We start from the raw sequence: 19,688 nt of genomic DNA on the forward strand, positions 1-19,688 counted from the left end.
TATTTTAATGCCATAAATGACTTTGACGCGACCCTTCAAACGCTTCCCTTTTCCAGGATAGGCTTTATTTCGATATTTTAGTGAAATATTTTCATATATTGCTTGAATCGTGTTTTTATAGACATTTTTATATAAATAACGAAGAATACAGTTTATAATATACGTATTAGCTTTTCGCTCGTGGAAATTTTAATGGGAATGAATTATTCCATAGCCGTAAATAGTAACCTATTTTAGCCCCTTGAATATCTCCAAATACAAAATAAATTATATCATTTAATCCTGCTGTTCCGACGGGAAAGAAAGACATACAAAAAAAACCACACTTTCGCATTTTATAATATTATTATTAAGGAATAATAATAGCAAGGATTCATCATTATATGATCATTATTTATACGAATTACTTACTAAATGTGTAAATCATTGCTAATTTACTTTCGTTAGATGATTGACATGAAAATGATACGATATTTTTATATTGAAACAAAATAGGCTTTTAAAGGATACAAATACAGTTTTCTTTTAACGAAATTGATAATTAGGTAAATTTAGTATTACTAATAGAAATTCTTCGATAAAACGCATTTTTTTTTCAGGGAATTTAGCTTCACACCTTCACCTGTATATATTTTTGCTCACAACACGCTATTTTAATAGCAAGCTATGGAAAAAGTTACGAAGTGGGACACTCCAGATCTTTGTTGTACTTTTGTGGCCGTGACCGGACCGAAAATACGTGACAGGGCTGGCGCTAGTAAGAAAATACGACGGTGACAACCCTGAGTGATATTTTTATCATTTTGAGAAAGAAAAAATCGATCGGGATTCGATGCCGCGTCTTTCACCCCAGCAAGGCGAAAAAAAATCTCATCGCATTTATACTACATAGATTAAACTTAATATCAAATTGATTAAGTATTGTTTTATTTATTCTGACGACGAGTTTAAAAAAATATGAATGTAAAGAGAGAGAAACCTCATAAATACTGAAAAATAAAATAATTATTTTATCATTTTTAAAGTCATGGTGTACCAAAATACTTAATTTCAACGCTTTGCTAACTATTTTAGACGCTAAAGATGAACAAACATTCAAATTCAGTCTACTCTTACGAATAGAATACGCAGGGAATACCAGTATTTGTCCATTTGCCCATTTGAGCATTTCAAGCTGGAAAATCGATAAACTAACCACAACACTAAACGTCACATTGTCTACACTCCACACGCACATAATAATACACTTGCAAAATTAATACATCGACAATACTAGTGTTGTTTTCGATATCGATAGCGCGTCGATTGTTTACAAATTGAAATTGAAAACTTGTTTAATTAATGACAGAACCAATTAGTGATGGGAAGCCAATTATCGACAAAATTGTTATCATGCTGTTACTTATGGATGAGGCTGGCGGTTTTGAGTTTATCCAGAATGGAATTTGAAATTACAGTGTTTAATTTTAATAAATGAATTTTGGTATTTCCATGCAATGAGGTTGTGGGTTCGATTCCTGGTAAGCAAACAAAAATATCGAAATGGTTATTTGTTAAAAAAATTAATATTAAATGTATAAGTAAATTGATTTTGAAAACAATGTTTTATATTTAAGTGTAACACCGAATATTTTTAAGAAATGCGTAGATTTTAATGCTTTTTTAGAGGTGACGTCAATTCGATAAACCTACCTAAATGTTTAAAAAATACTATAAATTTTAATGTGTAATTAATGCCTTAATTAAGCTTTTATCGACATCGACTACATGTCGAGGACGATGTTTTAAACCCGTTAAAATAAAATTAACAAAAACGTATACATTATTAAGTTTTTCCGGAAGCTCATTACATTTACTTGCTGTCCGCCCCGGTTTTGCCCGTTGTACATATTTACATTTCCTTTCCCTAAGAACCATCCTCTCCAAGGAATATTATAAGAAAATAATTAACAAAATCGGTTCAGCCGTTCTCGAGTTTTGCGCTTAGCAACACATTTGGCGATACATTTATATTATACTAGCGGTACGCCCTGGCTTCGCCCGTGGTACATATTTCGCAATAAAAGGTAGCCTATGTTCTTTCTCAGGGTCTAAAGATTACCTGTGCCAAATTTCATCAAAATCGGTCAAGTAGTTTATGCGTGAAAACCATACATACATACATACAAACTTTTCCTCTTTATAATATTAGTATAGATAGATTTTAATTATTTATAAGTACACTAGATAAACGAAACAATAGTTTGTTTATCATTAGCGGCTATACACTGCAGGACAATAGGCTCTGATTTGACAGTACAGCTAATAGACGAATCAACCACATTGTTCCCTAAATTACAGTGCAAATCATTTTGTCATTTTTGTATTAATTAAAACTACCCTCGTGTTTTGTAAATTGATCGATTAACAAAATTTCGTTTTGGAAAAAATCGGAAATTAATTACATAATTAAAATTTACAATTATTTTACCTAAGGAGAGCTTATATTTTATACTTTACTAGCTGTGCCGCGTGGTTTCACCCGCGTGTCTCCTATTGGTTTCAGCGCGTCTTATATATAGCCTATAGCCTTCCTCGATAAATGGGCTATCTAAAACCGAAAGAATTTTTCAAATCGAATCAGTAATTCCCGAGATTAGCGCGTTCAAACAAACAAACTCTTCAGCTTTATAATATTAGTATAGATTAGCATGTAGGTACCTAAAGGTCGCCTATATCATGTTAGTGAACTTAGCATATCATTATTAGCAGATCAAAAAAAAATGTGAGTTCTTATCGCGTGCAGTTGAGTTCTACAGTTCCTGATACTTTTTAGAAATACTCGCGTAAAATGAAACACTAGAAAATTCATTTATGTCATATTTCATCACGCCGTAGCACCATGCCGTAGCATCATACCGTAGCATCACGCCGTAGTATCATGCCGTAGCATCATGCCGTAGCTTCATGCCATAGCATCATGCCATAGCATCATGCCGTAGCATCATGCCGTAGCATCATGCCGTAGCTTCATGCCGTAGCATCATGCCGTAGCATCACGCCGTAGCATCACATCGTAGCATCACACCGTAGCATCACGCCGTAACACATGCCGTAGCATTACGCCGTAGCATCACGCCGTAGCATCACAGCGTAGCATCACGCCGTAGCATCACGTCGTAGCATCACGTCGTAGCATCCCGTCGTAGCATTACGTCTTAGCATCACGTTAAGCCGGGTCCAGGTCGGGTTTTTTCAAATGTCGTTTGTTAAGGTAAAAACGCCAGAACTATTTCTAAAAAGTATCAGGAACTGTAAGAACTCAACTGCTTATAGTTGTAGCAGTAGGTATAGAATATTTATATACCTAATAATATTTTGTAAAATTAAATTGTAATACTGAAATGATTTAAAAGAGCAACTATGGAGTTTCTTGCCGGTTCTTCTCCATAGATACTGCTTTCCGAATCGGTGGTAAATGTTAAAAATATGTATTGACGTTTCAAAAGTGCTTCTCGAAGAAGTCTAATTGAATAAATAAATGTTTGAGTTTTAGTTTGTTTGAGTTTGAATAAACTATATAGGTACTATATTTACAAGAAGGCGTAATATATATAACCGCTTATAACTAGAACGGCTAAACAGATTTCAGTGATTTTTACTTTGTTGGATTTGTCATTTCTTCGATTACAATAATAACTAAAAAAAAGACGGGTTGCACTGGGGGAGTGCCGGCAGAAGTGAAAACTTGATTATTAACGTTGAGCATGTTTGATATCCATCCGTCTTACGCTTTTTCGATCAGGTCACGTGTCCTGACGCGAGTTTAAGATTTCATACCCATTACAGAAAAAGTGCTCAACGCCGCTAAAGAAGTTTTCACTTCAAAAGTACATACCTCTCTCCCCCTTCATCTCCTGATTGCCTCTATACCATACGATCTTAGCAGCTGGCTTCGCATTTTGTACTTGACACTCGAGGACCACATCCTCCCCCTCTTTCACCTCCAGTTTCGAGTTGTGGGGGTGGTTCACGATCTCCACTGAATTTGGGGGTGCTGGAACAAAAATATATGGTTAATACAGTACATGGAAATACGATTGAAGTATGGAACATGGGGAAAAACGTTGATATAGGTACCTATAAATGTTAAAAAATCCAAGATCATGTAAGATAGTAAAATAACTATATTACTGCATTTAATTGCATTATACAGATATATGAGTTATTTTTATTCATAGTTTTCGAGGTTTCCGAACGGACGAAACTACGAAGTTGATATAAATGAAATGTGTAGAACAAAAAAATGGTTATTGATAAATGATAATGACAAAGTCGTAAGAGCAGTTTTTTTATTAAACTAAAATAAATAAATTGCAGCTAGTAATATCAACAAATAGTCATCAGTCATCACAATTCGTTAAAATCTATACTAATAGGTATTATAAAGCTGAAGAGTTTGTTTGTTTGAACGCGCTAATCTCGGGAACTACTGGTCCGATTTGAAAATTCTTTCGTTGTTAGATAGCCCATTTATCGAGGAAGGCTATAAGGCCATCAGTCTAAGACCAACAGGAGCGGAGCAATGCGGGTGAAACCGCGCGAAACAGCTAATTAACTATAATCTTAAAACTAATAAAAATGTTTATAAAACGTTTGTAGAAATTATACAAAGTTTTCATTTAGATTTAAATTCTGTTTTCAAATAATTCCCTTGCCACTTAAAACTAAACACTACTCAAGTACCTAATAAAGTTTTAAATTCTGTAAGCAGTCTTCATTGATCCCACGACTCTTATATTAAAAACTATAATAAACACAAAGTTATAATTATAAATATAATTCAATGTTTTTATAAAAAAACCAGCTGTGTCCCACGGTTTTACCCACATTGCTCCGCTCCTATTGGCCATAGCGTGATGATATATAGCCTATAGCCTTCCTCGAAAAATGGACTATCTAACAGTGGAATAATTTTTAAATCGGACCCGTAGTTCCTGAGATAAGTGCGTACAAGCAAACAAACAAAGTCTTCAACATAACAAACAGCTTTAGAATATTAACATAGAAGTATTGATAAGTACAGTGAATACAAAATTATCTTTTAAAGAGTTTTCATTGTTTTTATAAAAATTAAGTCCCATTTGGTCTATTCCCGCGCAAATTTTTCACCAAAATGAAATCCGACATGAAATGATTTAACGGAATTAATATTCGCTTTGCGCCAAAATTTAAATTTATGAGTTTAGAATGAAATATTAATATTAATAAGGAATTTGTCAAATATATTTTTTATCTTGACAACTGTGGCGGTAAATTTTGCGGTTGGTATGTGGATTTCTATTTTCTTTGTTTTTTCAGGAAAAATTGAATTTCATTTGGATAGAGTATTTTATTTCATACTAGCTTTCCACCCGCGGCTTCGCACGCTTTGTCTAAAACCTAAAAAAATATATGTTAAAACCTTCCTCTTTAATCATTCTATCCATTAAAAAAACCGCATCAAAATCTGTTGCGTAGTTTTAAAGATTTAAGCATACATAGGGACATAGGGACAGAGAAGGCGACTTTGATTTACGTACTGACTATACTACTGTTTATAATGTAGTGATTACTGATGAAAATATTTGTACCATTTTATTTGTTTTAAGTTCTCAAATAATAGAAACTTAGTACGAATAATACAATAAAAACATTTACTCTGAATTACAAATATAAATAACTAGACTTTGTTTTGTTCAAATAAGTTAATCTAATTCTATTAAATAAATAGTTATTTTAAGTGAAACTTTTCCACTTGACAATGTGTTTGTTTTTAGTATTATCGAGAAAAACAGGATTACGTTACCTTTTAATGTTGTGAGAACTAAAAAGACATTTTATTATTATGAAGTGAAACATCTTTAGGCGCGCTGAACGTAAAAGCGGGCGAAGCCGAAAAGCCGAAAAGCTAGTATTAGTATAATTCTAGTGATAGTTTTAGTAGGTAGATACAGATATAGATATTGACACAAATATAGTCTATATCTATATATCTACTAGCGGTCCGCCCCGGCTTCGCCCGTGGTACATATGAAAAATAATTTGGAAAATCCAAAAGTGCACGCCTCATAATTTTTTTTTAATAAATATTTATTAATTATTATTTTTGTTTATTTAATAACAATTAAACCACATCGAATCAGACCCTGAAAAATGAAAGGGTTCTATTCCTGAGCATACTCAAGCGTAAGTGAAAAAAAAAGACTCGATTAGTAAAGTATTTCGGTCGCTATCGTGTTAACAAGAAAAAGGATCCGCACATACAGACACACGGACGTCCAAGACAGAACTTTTTTAAACTGTTTTTTAACTAGTTTAAATAACAAAAATGACATCAAAAATATCATGAACGTTAAAAATAGTGTTTTTTCTTAATATGTGTGTGTATGTATTATCTTACAAGTGCAATGTATGATACATAAAGACATTTAGTCCAGTCTGTGGGGAAATGTAAAAGCCTCTGCTCTACAAAAGGTGGCGTAGAAAATGTTTTGAAACGATATTGTTTAGGTATGAAAGGTTAATAAAAATCCAAGTTTTCGACCTTGACGGACCCAGGCGCTAGCCGCCATTTTGAATTAAAGGTGCTAAAATTAGGTATATTTTAAATAACTTCTCAATTGTTTACTAAATCACAAAAGTGTCTATGAGGGGTTCAAAGAAGACAAAATTACCTACATTTTTTTCATACATGATTATTCTGTAAGTCTTAAAGGTAAAAAGTTACAAGCGACGGAAATAATAATATTTACAGAAATCATATAATTTTAATTTTGTTTAAAAATTGTGCAGCAATCTTTTTTTATTCTTTTTGATGGCCCGGGCTGGTTAATGGTGGCTTCTTCATTATCGTCGCTGAAATTTTCTGTTTCATTGTCTGTATTTTTAGTTTCCAACCATGAAATTTCGTCGATTAAATTTACTTTTTATTGATAACTTTACGAATCGTTCATATCGGATATCTTCTAAGGATTCCTTATCCATGTCCCCTCAGTAAAAAGTTACTAGAAAGCGTGCTCCAGCGTCTTCGATTTCTTCTGGTCATGATGACGAAATTTCATGGTTGGAAACTAAAAATACAGACAATGAAACAGAAAATTTCAGCGACGATAATGAAGAAGCCACCATTAACCAGCCCGGGCCATCAAAGAGAATTAAAAAAATGATAGCTGTACAATTTTTAAACAAAATTAAAATTATATGATTTCTGTAAATATTATTATTTCCGTCGCTTGTAACTTTTTACCTTTAAGACTTACAGAATAATCATGTATGAAAAAAATGTAGGTAATTTTGTCTTCTTTGAACCCCTCATAGACACTTTTGTGATTTAGTAAACAATTGAGAAGTTATTTAATATATACCTAATTTTAGCATCTTTAATTCAAGATGGCGGCTAGCGCCTGGGTCCGTCAATGTCGAAAACTTGGATTTTGATTAACCTTTCATACCTAAACAATATCGTTTCAAAACATTTTCTACGCCACCTTTTGTAGGGCATAAATACCTACAGACTGGATTAATTTTAAGTTTGAAAAATCAGATGTTTTGCGCGAAGTGACAGTAGTACCCACCTCAACGCTTCGCTTATGAGGCGTGCAATAGATGTTGGCCGATTCTCAGACTTACCCGATATGCACAGAAAATTTCATGAGAATCGGTCCACCCGTTTCGGAGGAGTATGCAGACTAACATTGTGACACGAGAATTTTATATAAAAGAGAAGAATATACCTATATAAAAATGAAACCCGTTTTCCTTGGTCACGGCATCACGCGTGAACGGGTGGACCGATTTCGATAATTCTTTTTTTATTATATTCCTTGAAGTACGAGGATGGTTTTTATGTAGAGAAAACATAGAAATATGTAGGTACCACGAGCGAAGCCGAGGTGGACCGCTAGTAGAGAATAAGTTTGTCGCACCCAACAACACTTCAATCAAAACTAAACCGCATTTTACACAATTTCAAGTAATATAATATCGATTTCATAATGCAGCTTGTAACCGATCTGACCGCAAGATCAGCCGTGGGAATACTCTTAGTTGTTATGATTTAAACCGCATCTTTAGATCGTTTTACTAATTATAATCATTTTATTTTAATAATTGGACACCTAATAAAAGTAGAGATAAATAATTTTATTCCCTATTTCAAATCTTAATCGAAAAATGTAAACAATAGGAAATTTCGCCATAATATCTAGCGGCCTCTCTTAGAACTTTAATATGTTCAAATATTTATAAATTGCTTTTAAAGCTTAGTCTTATACATATATATACCTAAGTAGATAATATAATATGATACAAAATTTAAAGCTATCGATGTAAAATCTTCAGCATTTGTTCGCGGAAGAATTCCAACCAATACCCGCGGCCCCATCATTAAAGCGGCTCGGCGGAACACAGTGGGGTTTTAGTTGGTAAGAATCCGACATAACCCACGGCTACTTCCCCGGGGGCCGTCGGTATCTATGCAAGATTTCCCCACTTTAAAAAAAGGTCTTCAGCATTTTTCATTGCTTCATTGCAAAAGGCAAACTTTCACATGAATAATAGTATAGAAACATTCAAAATTAAATATCTCGCATATTGCAAAATTCTATAGAATATCGAAAACAAACTTCCGCTTTGCAAAATTAATACCAGAATCACTGTTTATCAGCGGTTGTTACGTAATTAATGAACAAACATACGAAATTAATAACTTCCTTATACGCGTACGTCACGATTCACGACACACCCATGTGAGCAAACATCATCAAATCAGTTAGCGCCTTTGTGTAGTTTTGTTACTTAGATAATGAGTAATTCATATTAAATTACATTAAGTTTCGTATTGAAATATATTTATAAGTAAAATTTCAAGGATTTTACTCCCGAACCGTGGTGCAAACTTTGATGAATTTAAAAAAAATATGATAGACGGAACCATAGAGTTGGAACTAAATAAAAAAACCTACTTCAAGATGAAGAAAAAACACTAAAAATAGTCAATAGATGACATTTTTACTCTCGAACAATACAAACTTAGAATATGTAATTAAAAGAAAAATACATAGATGGAGCCGTAGAATTGAAACTAAATTAAAAACAACACCTTACATAATAATTTAGATTTCATTCATACAATTCTTGTGTGTAACCAAAATCTCTTGACAATTAGTGTGAACAAAACAGATTTATAACAATGTAAGTGTGGTACAAGTTAGAGGAACTAGCGTTAGTTTAAATATAGTTTTAAAATCGAAATAATACTTATTGTAATGGGATTAAAGTTTAAAATTGTTTAATGATTCTTATAAATAAATGCCATTTTCCTGCCTTTGAACATTTTTCATTACTGCTTCGCTCCTAGCAGTCGTATTGTGATGTTATAATTTACCCGGATATAAAGACTTGCCAAAACAACAATAATTTAAAACAGTATTTATTCATGGAACATGAAACCAATGATTCTTCGTATTTATGCTGCAATAACATAAGCCAAATCGTCAGTTTTATAATATTAGTGTAATAAAAATCGCTTCCGCTCCTAACTCGTGACCACGAAACAGGATATTGCTGTCTAGCGGACGGTTCTGCTCCCCTGACTCTATACAAAGGTGGGAAACTCCGCTTTGTTGTGGCCAGTGGTTGACAACCCTCGGCGGGTTATATTTTTTATACTTTTTTCTCAATTTTTAATACACTATCTTCGTTTTGTTGAGATTTTTACGTCATTAATTTGAAATGCTCGCTGTTTGTTCCTGTTTTGCTAGTGTATTATTATGAATAAGTTTTGTAGAGCTGGGTTTTTGTTTGTGTTTTTGCTTGTTTATGTATATAGCTTATGTAGGCTTTAATATTTAACAATACAATATCCAGCCTGATTATTCAATATACTTCACAATAGGCATTTATTTAAATTATTAGAGTACTCTAGCACGATTAACAAACGAATCTTGCAACCAAGATTGATAAAACATATCAGCTGAATGCAATGAATAGTAATATAAAAATAAAAGAATGTGTGCATGTACTAGTGTACACACGTAAGAAGTGAAACTTCTTTATGACCTTATTTTTCAAAAAATAATTTACTATATGCAACTTTACAGAAATACGTCGAATCACGCGTGGTAGGGATAAGAAAAAGATGGCGCGTAACGGAAAAATGTCACGCGTAACGAAAAAATGTTACACTAAATTTTTTTCCAACCCCGATAAAGAAGTTTCACTTCAATTATCTACTGAATAAGAAAGAAATTTCATCCATCATATAAAAAGGTCGATGAATCAATCTTTTTACCTATCCTGGAACGAAAAAACAGAAAAAATTATATTTTAACCTAAAGAGCGTACTTTGCATGACTCCAAAAACCCTCAAGTCCTTAGCAGGTTATTATTACTTTACGTTCACGCGTTCACTCGTTTTGGGGTACCGTATGAACAATCTAAATAAAAATATTATAACCTAAGGGGACTTAATTATACCTAAGGGTTTTTGCTATAGAATATTGTGTCAATAAGAGGTCTGAATTAACGTTTGATTTGTTTTTTTTTTGTATTATTATAAAAATGAGTCTCCTAAAGTTACTCTTATAAAAATAATACCAGCACGTACCAGCAATTTCCTATAACCACATATATCTACATATGATTTCACTTACCTATTATTAATTTATAGCCTCTCTGCATGAAATACGTGCTCAAGAATTAATTAACTAAAATTTATAAATAAACATGAAAGGAAATCGTTTTACAATTAAATACATGTACTATGCCAATTTTCTTTGACGTCATGATAAGTATCATGCGGGTGTATTTAATTTATTTAATACTAGAGGTCCGCCCCGGCTTCGCCCGTGGTACATATTATTATTTCGCAATAATCTTTCTTTAATCCTTTCTCGGGTATCAAAATATCTCCATACCAAATTTCATGCAAATTGGTTCAGTAGTTTAGGCGTGATTGAGTAACAGACAGACAGACAGAGTTACTTTCGCATTTATAATATTAGTATGGATCTTTTATCTTCACTTTATATCACAGGTTTATTTTGATACAATATATTATTATAGCTTAATACGCACTTTCATTGTTTCTCTTTCTACAACTTAAGTGTTGAAATTAGTAAATAAATGCGATCGGTGGTAAATGGTAAAACTATGTTATGCCGATTCAAAAGTGTTTCTAGATGAAGTGTCTTTGAATTTTGAATAAAAAAATGTTTAAGCTTGCGATATACTTTATGTCCTTAAAAGGTGGGCAAAGCAACATGCTGCTATTATATAGGTGGCTTCGCTTATTATACCATATAAAAATCTACGGAACCCGCATTCACAGCCGACACACGCTTACCAGACCTCAAGTATTGGCTCACTCGAGCGTTCAATCCGTTGAAAAGAATTTCCTTACAAACGGAAATTGCCTGAAAAATGAAAGCCCGAAACTCCCTTGAATTTTCGGACACGAAGAGTAATTCTTGTTTATTTATTACTCGAAATGAATTATTGCGACGTTTATTTTGCGGTTTAAATTTAGGTTTTAGTGGTATCTTTGCAGTGTTGAAACTGTAGGGCTTTGTGTATTGATTAGACTGTCTATCTAGCTTATATCAGATACCTATCAGTAGAAAAGAAAATTGGTACTTAACTTGATAAATTTCTATTTATTTTAATATTTAAACTGTCACGTACATAATACGTTTATATTATATGTGTTTGATCCTCTTTCAAGCGAAAACCACAGAACACGTTTCTACAATACTCGGCAGTCATAAAGCTTATGTACCAGAATAACACATCTTCTTCTTCTTTCTCTTATATATAAAAATGAATCGCAAAATGTGTTGGTAAGCGCATAACTCGAGAACGGCTGAACCGATTTCTATAATTCTTTTTTTATTATATTCCTTGAAGAACGAGGATGGTTTTTATGTAGAGAAAACGTAAATATGTACCACGGGCGAAGCCGGGGCGGACCGCTAGTTTGTTATAGAAATACTTTAGTTATATAACACCTATCCAACTATCTAGATAAATTTAAGCTCAATTAGTACAAATCCACACGTACCGACCCGATCTAAAACACTCGAAGAAATAAAAACTTTGTAAGAACACAGCGCCTTTTTAATTAGGCTTTATCTCCCTTCGACAGGGTGGGAGTTGGAAAAGTCAATAATTACCTTTGCTCACGGTCAAAGGGTGATATTGATAGGCGAAAGCGATAAGCGAATTAAAACTCAAACATGTATTTATTCAACACTACTCTCTATCCTTGTTTTAAACAAAGAGGAATTTCCCTATAGATATATTATAGAAGCGTTTTTGAAATGTCAAAGTACATAATGAAATTTATAAGTGATTCAGAAAGCAGTTTCCATAGAGAAGAGCCGGTTAAAATATGTGTAGTTGCTTAGTTTAAAATTAGTCGGAGAATGTATCAAACATACAGACCAGAACAAATTTAATTTGTAGAACTTATTTCAAATCATCTCAACTAATAAATCCAATCAATTATAAGAGACAAGTTTCTTATCCGAATATATTTCATTAATTGGCGACAACGAGCAAACGTTCGCGCTCAGTGGCGTGTTACTAAGGAAAGGCTTATGTCCAATAGTAGACAACTATAAGCTGATAATGATGATGATAAGCTGTATATAGGTATGTCAGTTACATGAAAATAATAAAATGAATTCAAACCGCTTTTTAAGTGTGTCAAATAAAAATATCTACCAACAAAATCTCTCCGCTCACCGCTCCGTTTATCACCATATCCCGACCCTTAAGCACTACTTCTAATTGCATCGGCACTGCTCAATCGAATTAGTACACGCTTTGTACATTTCAAGACACTGCGATATTTCACGCTATTATATTATATTGTATTAATAATGTTCAATTGTAGAGTGGTTCCAATTACGAGGTATTATTTTAGATTGTTTGACTAGGAAATTGAAAAAATGTGTGTTTGAATATTAAATGTCAATGCAATTATACTCTAAATAAGCAAACATTTTATAAATGTAACAGATAGAAATAATAGCAATTATTTATCATTAAATACGATATTTACTAAAGTATTAGAATCTATGAAATTTCACTTATGTAGGTTTAGGTACTATACCTAAAAAAAACACAAAACAACCTTCAAACATTCTTCAAGTCACAGAAAACTCGCGAAGTATGCTAACCAAACAAAGTTCGAGCGACGCCGCGGGGCAAGGCTAGTTAGCTCTTGGAAGTTCACAAGAAAATGTTAGCCAACTAAATGTATTGGCACTGCTAATAAACGGGTGAAAAGTTTTATATAACTTTGTGTGTATTTATTTTTTATTGTATTTTTTTATTGTTTTTTTTTACTAGTTGTGTTGAGTAGACCCGGAGGCTAAAAAAATACATCCAATATATTATTCTAATGTACTAACATCTTCCCGATTACAAATAGAGCGTTCGACGAGCACACGCGTCAGAAGAGAAACTTCTTTGACAAGATTCAAATATAGCAAAATCATCGCCTTACTCCACGACGTGACGGTATTGCCATGACGCGAGCTTGAAAATTTACTCTCAAATCGCCTTAAGAAGTTTCTCTTCAAAAATTATTTCACTGTTATATAGTCCACTAGCGGTCCGCCCCGGCTTCGCCCGTGGTACATAATTACGTTTTCTCTACGTAAAAACCATCCTCGTACTTCAAGGAATATAATAAAAAAAGATTTATCGAAATCGGTTCAGCCGTTCTCGAGTTATGCGCTTACCAACACATTTTGCGATTCATTTTTATATATATAGTCCATTTACCGAGGAAGGCAAAAGGCTACTTATTAAGTACTCGCGGCCAATAGGAACGGAGCAATGCGGGTAAAACCACGATGCACAGCTAGTATAACTTATAAAACACTTGAATAATATACACGATTATACAAAAACGTCTACACTAAACATCTAAACGAAACCACCGGTTTTTAAATCAACAAACAAACAAACATTATTATTATAAGAATTAAATGATAATTTTAAGTAGAAACTTAGATAGCGGCAAGTTTTATTTATTTTCGGTACTTTTGTAATTAAGCTTTTGAAAATATAATATTTACTTAACAAGTTATTTTTTATCTCGATCCGTCACGCGGCGCCTTTAGATTTTGTTCAAATAGTGTTTTTGTGTTGACAAGTTGTATCTACTTTGGTTAAGTTCCAAACTCAGTATATTTAGTTTAACTGTAAAGGAAATAGACCGTTAAATAAATGTGTCTGTTTAAATTAGAACCAATGTTTCTAAGTATACAAAATCTCAAACGTAATGCTACTAGATTTCCGCCCGCGGCTTCGTCTCAGTTTTCAAAGAAAAACCCGCATAGTTCACGTCCTGTAAGATTTCTGCGATAAAATGTTTTATTCTGGTCTCCAGCTATCTACATACCAAATTACATGTAATCGGTTCAGTAGCTTTTACGTGAAAGAATAACAAACATCCATCCAACCATACAAACTTTCGCGTTTATAATATTAGTAGGATTTTACGTTGAAGTATCTATAGAAACTTGTGAACTTGCTGTAACCTAAACCTTATCTATATCAAGTACATATTATATAACAGTCCATAAACTATTATCTCAAAGCATAAAACTAGTTTAATTTTGAACCACTTAAAACATCACTCCAAAATATTAACCCCAATCCCAAAGAACAAGAGCAGTATATGCAAAAAAAGCAGATAAAACACATCTAGGCCATACGACACAAACAATTTACTTCGAACCGAATAAAAGCTTATTTTCGAAGACATAACCGTATCGTGTTAACGTCTCAGTATTGCCAAGTCGCCAGATTGGACAGCAGCACAAGATTATTTTAGAAAATATTACACTAAAAAATACTATTAAATTCTCTTTGTCTGGGCGCGTAATTTTCTGGCTTCACAAATGCGTTTATCCAATGGATAGTTACCGTAAATTCTAGACGATACATTTAACGATAACCAATTTCAATAGCATGTTATGTTAGTAATATAATTATATTTAGACAGAGCTCTACACGTGGCTTCTTTTAAATCATTCAGTTACAAGATCTAAAAGTATATCAATGGTATATTAGTTTTCACTTTATCACAAAGAAATCTATCATTAAGATGCACAAATTAAAGTACCTTGTTCTCTTATGGGACCGTTGCACAGTATTTTTTTTACCCTTCTTTTGCGACAGCCTAATTTTATTGAATGATCGTATGGATATATACATGACAAACTCAAGAGTAAAACTCCCATGAAGCTCACTATCATAGTTTTCGAAAAAATGCAATCTGAATAAAAAGTACCGGTTTTTTATATAATTCAATTTTTATTTTTTATTAATTTTTCTATCATTATAACACATTTTTTTGCATTGCGAGCGTCAAGGCTAGCCATAGGGCCAATTTTCGAACCATTCGGGGAAGAGCTGTAACTTCGCAATTTCGAGATAATCGCATAAATAACAAAATTTCATTTCTTTTTTTGTGACTGAACTCTTAAGAGTAAGCGGATTATTTTTACTTTAAAACATAGTTATATGTATGGACTACTTCCACAAAATATACCGATCGCGAAAAGAGCGGGACTCCGGAGATATTAATTTCTGAAGAAATACCGATTCCTTAACGATTTTTTTGTATAAAATCCTAAATCACACTTTATCAATATCTTTATTTCATACTTTCATATAAAGGTAAGTAGGTACCCCAATTACTATTTTTTATTTATTTATTTATTCTTTTTGTTTATAACTTTTTATTTTTTATTTTACGGTAAAAAGTAATATAGGTAAAGTTATACAATTCAATTTACTAACAATAATGTCTCATCAAATTTTCTATAGTATTCCGTCATCTGAGAAACGCAACTCTTTATGTAAGTTCAATTTATATTGTGGATTTTATAAAAAAAAATCGTTAAAGTACCGGTATTTTTTCAGAAATTAATATCTCCGGAGTCCCGCTCTTTTCGCGATTGGTTTTTTTTGTGGAAGTAGTCCATACATATAACTATGTTTTAAAGTAAAAATAATCCGCTTACTCTTAAGAGTTCAGTCACAAAAAAAGAAATGAAATTTTGTTATTTATGCGATTATCTCGAAATTGCGAAGTCACAGCTCTTCCCCGAATGGTTCGAAAATTGGCCCTATGGCTAGCCTTGACGCTCGCAATGCAAAAAAATGTGTTATAATGATAGAAAAATTAATAAAAAATAAAAATTGAATTATATAAAAAACCGGTACTTTTTATTCAGATTGCATTTTTTCGAAAACTATGATAGTGAGCTTCATGGGAGTTTTACTTTTGAGTTTGTCATGTATATATCCATACGATCATTCAATAAAATTAGGCTGTCGCAAAAGAAGGGTAAAAAAAATACTGTGCGTTGATATCACTCACATCAATTATAAATCAAAATATCGATTCATTCAATCATATCTGATTAATATTTACTCTACCAAAACAATACATATATTCCTCCGATAATAATAATCAAACTTAGAACTTCTTAAACTTCCTTTTATTGTCACCAAATCGATCAAGGCGTAAACAAACAACAAATAAAAATCAACACCTGGCCTAGCAAGAAGCATCGATCCTCCAAAGGTCTTCATAATGCAACTTACGACATCCCAGTCTCTGCCAAAATACAAGATATTCATCACAAAACATAGTACACTTGGCAAGGAACGATGTATTGTTTAATTTTTAGTTTTATCCATGGATTTGGCTCGGGCTGTATATCGATTTTGTGATTTCTCAAATATAATGTTGGGATTATCTGGAAATTTCGCTTGTACGGACCATTTTAAGTACGAATTTAATGTTTGATTTAGATTGGTATTTCTGGATTTAATATTTTCAAGTCGTATGTTAGCGGAATATTGAATGAATGTGATAATAGATTTAAAAATAATATTTATATGACGAATAACGACGTATAAGGTCTCATATATTTCGATAAATATGTGAAGTTTATTCCTAGATAATATATCAATCGGGTCAAAAAACGTAAGTGTAATATAAGTAAAATCTTAATATATATAAATCTCGTGTCAGTATGTTTGTCCTTAATGGACTCCTAAACCACTTAACCGATTGCAATAAAATTCGCACACCATGTGCAGTTCGATCCAACTTGAGAGATAGGATAGTTTAAACATGTAGGTACCACGGGCGAAGCCGGGGCGGACCACTAGTAAAATATAATATCTATTGACCGCCAAATTCGATTACGTATGATGTGACATCTGTTTAATATTACAAAGATAAGATAGTATTTAGAGTGTATTGTATACCTATTTAAAATGGATTTACTCAAAAACTACTTCAACAATTTTAAACATTATTTCAACCGTCGAATAATTAGCTATTTCTAAATGTCATAGGACATAATATACTAGGTGTGCCGCGTGGTTTCACCCGCAGACGAATCCGAGGAAAAAAATCAATAATTTCTAGATCTCATGTGTTATTGTACCGAATTGTATACGTTTCTAATATATGTGAATAGGTATTTCTCAAAAGGTATTATATCCCTACTAGACGCTACTAATCCCTACTAATATTATAAATGCGAAAGTAACTCTGTCTGTCTGTCTGTCTGTTACGCTTTCCCGCTTAAACCTGTCAACCGATTTTGATGAAATTTGGCACAATCTTTAGACCCTGCAAAAGAACATAGGCTACCTTTTATCAAAACACCACGCGGGCAAAGCCGCGGACGGAAGCTAGTAATATATAATACATATTATCTCTCGTTGAAGTCGTTGAAAAATTACGCTGATTGCCACATAATATAGAACCTTATTCACCAATATTTACCATCGATTTTCTATTTGCTCGTCACGTTTGGTCTCCCGGGTGCCGTCCGCTAACTCAATCATGATAGAAAAAGTTTCAAATAGAGTACTGGATATGCCATTCTTATGTATTTCAATATATATTTTTTTTATTTAGCTTGTATGAAATATAAGGCTGTCTTTACTTAATGATCTAAGATATTAAGAAAGAAAAATATTGAAAATACGCTGCGTGTTGAGAACTTGTTTCTTTTGTAATGCAAAAAGATAGATTTGTGACGGAAAAAGGACAAACACAGATAATGTGCATTTTTAACCGACTTTTAATAAAGAAGGAGGTTCTCAATTCAGCCGCTAGACTTCCATTTCTTGTTAAAATATATAATTTATAAGTATAATGGTCGTAATAGCATTAGCATAGGTATATTTTAACACTTGACGTAAGTATACCTACTTGCATATATCATTTGTTATTTTAGCTATCTCTTAATAATACAAACTCACTCAGTATAAACTAAGACATTTACAATAAGACTTTTAATATAGTTAATTTTTGATAAGATCACCTTCTGTATTAAAATTTATATCTTCCTTGTGTTAAGGTACATTAAGTGTAATTATTACTATTTCTTAATGATTTTGTCCTTAAAAATAACGAAATAATCCAGTATCCATACATCAATGTCAATGTATTCAGAGTTATTGATCGACTGGCTACGTAGATAGAATTGTATACACTTTGTAGTTATTACTTGTTACTAGCTTTCCGCCCGCGGGTTCGTCTGCTTTGTATATAAATATTTTTAACAAAAAACTATACCGCTTGCAAATGGTCCGAACTGAGGAAACCAACCGGAAAGCACTAACTTTAAAATAAATAAAAAAACATCATAATCGGTTCACCCAGTCGAAAGTTCTGAGATAACAAACACACAAAATATACAGTCGAATTGAGTATTCTTCATCTCTGTAGCGGAGGGTTCATAAATGTTTTTCAAATTATAAAAGTATTAGGGTCTACATAGTTAATTCTAGATAGAGACAGGTCTTTTTAACTCGGAATAACTTAGCCAAAGCCTAAACTATATTTCTAACCACATAAGTACTAATTTTTACACCATTTACACTAAAAATTAATTCCCATATAAATGCTTAGCCATTATCAATTGAGCTAGTATCTTATAATCCGCATTGGTCTATATTTGGCGGGAGTCCAGACGCATTGTTTGCAATACATGCCGCCATCTTGTGACGTCACTTCTTTGTGTTTTAACGATTATAAAACTGGGTTTATTTGGATTTAAATGGCTGGTTAAATAAGGTAAGATATGTTTTTTTTTTTTTTTTTTTGTGTGGTGTCTCTCAATGTTAGCCAGAAGGGCTTCTACATTTTAATGCGGACGCGGGGGTGAACTGAAGGTTCACCCTGGTAGCGACATGCACAAGGGCGTCCCCCCTTGACGGGGACCACGAACCTCGGCTTGAGCTGTCGCTTGAGTGGAGGAGGCCAGAAGGGCCCTAATCGGACGGGAGTAAGATGTGTTATGTGTGCATTGATAATGGTTCAGCAGTTTTTGCGTAATTTTGTGACATTCATACAAACTTTAGTTTATAACATTATTGATATAAAGAATGATATTATTGGGATTAGTCTGGCCGATGAAAAACATGTTTTAGCTGATTCAGTTCTAAGTATACGAAGATCCAAACATACAAACATTACAAGTAGTAGTAATTAACTTGTCATAATATCGGTTTTATCATAATGAATTGCACTTTAAAGCAGTTAAATTTATTTATAAAACCGCTTTCCACTAAATATCAATGTTTTAGCAAATAACGTGTTTAGCGGCCAATTTGAC

General features: G+C 32.8%; 1 protein-coding gene across 1 annotated transcript in view; it reads right to left on the reverse strand.

Annotated features, from left to right (window-relative positions):
* sns (nephrin adhesion molecule sticks and stones) overlaps positions 1–19,688 on the reverse strand; it is a 216,413-nt gene that overhangs the window by 79,297 nt on the left and 117,428 nt on the right. Inside the window, exon 5 of the mRNA XM_090117137.1 lies at positions 3,878–4,036. Coding sequence (XP_089973263.1) covers positions 3,878–4,036 — 159 coding nt within the window. The remainder of the gene's footprint in view (positions 1–3,877; positions 4,037–19,688) is intronic.

This window comes from Colias eurytheme, chromosome 27 (assembly GCF_061535395.1).
Source record: "Colias eurytheme isolate Ceu_HAF_F1 chromosome 27, ilColEury1 Martin Lab GWU primary, whole genome shotgun sequence".
NCBI lineage: Eukaryota > Metazoa > Arthropoda > Insecta > Lepidoptera > Pieridae > Colias > Colias eurytheme.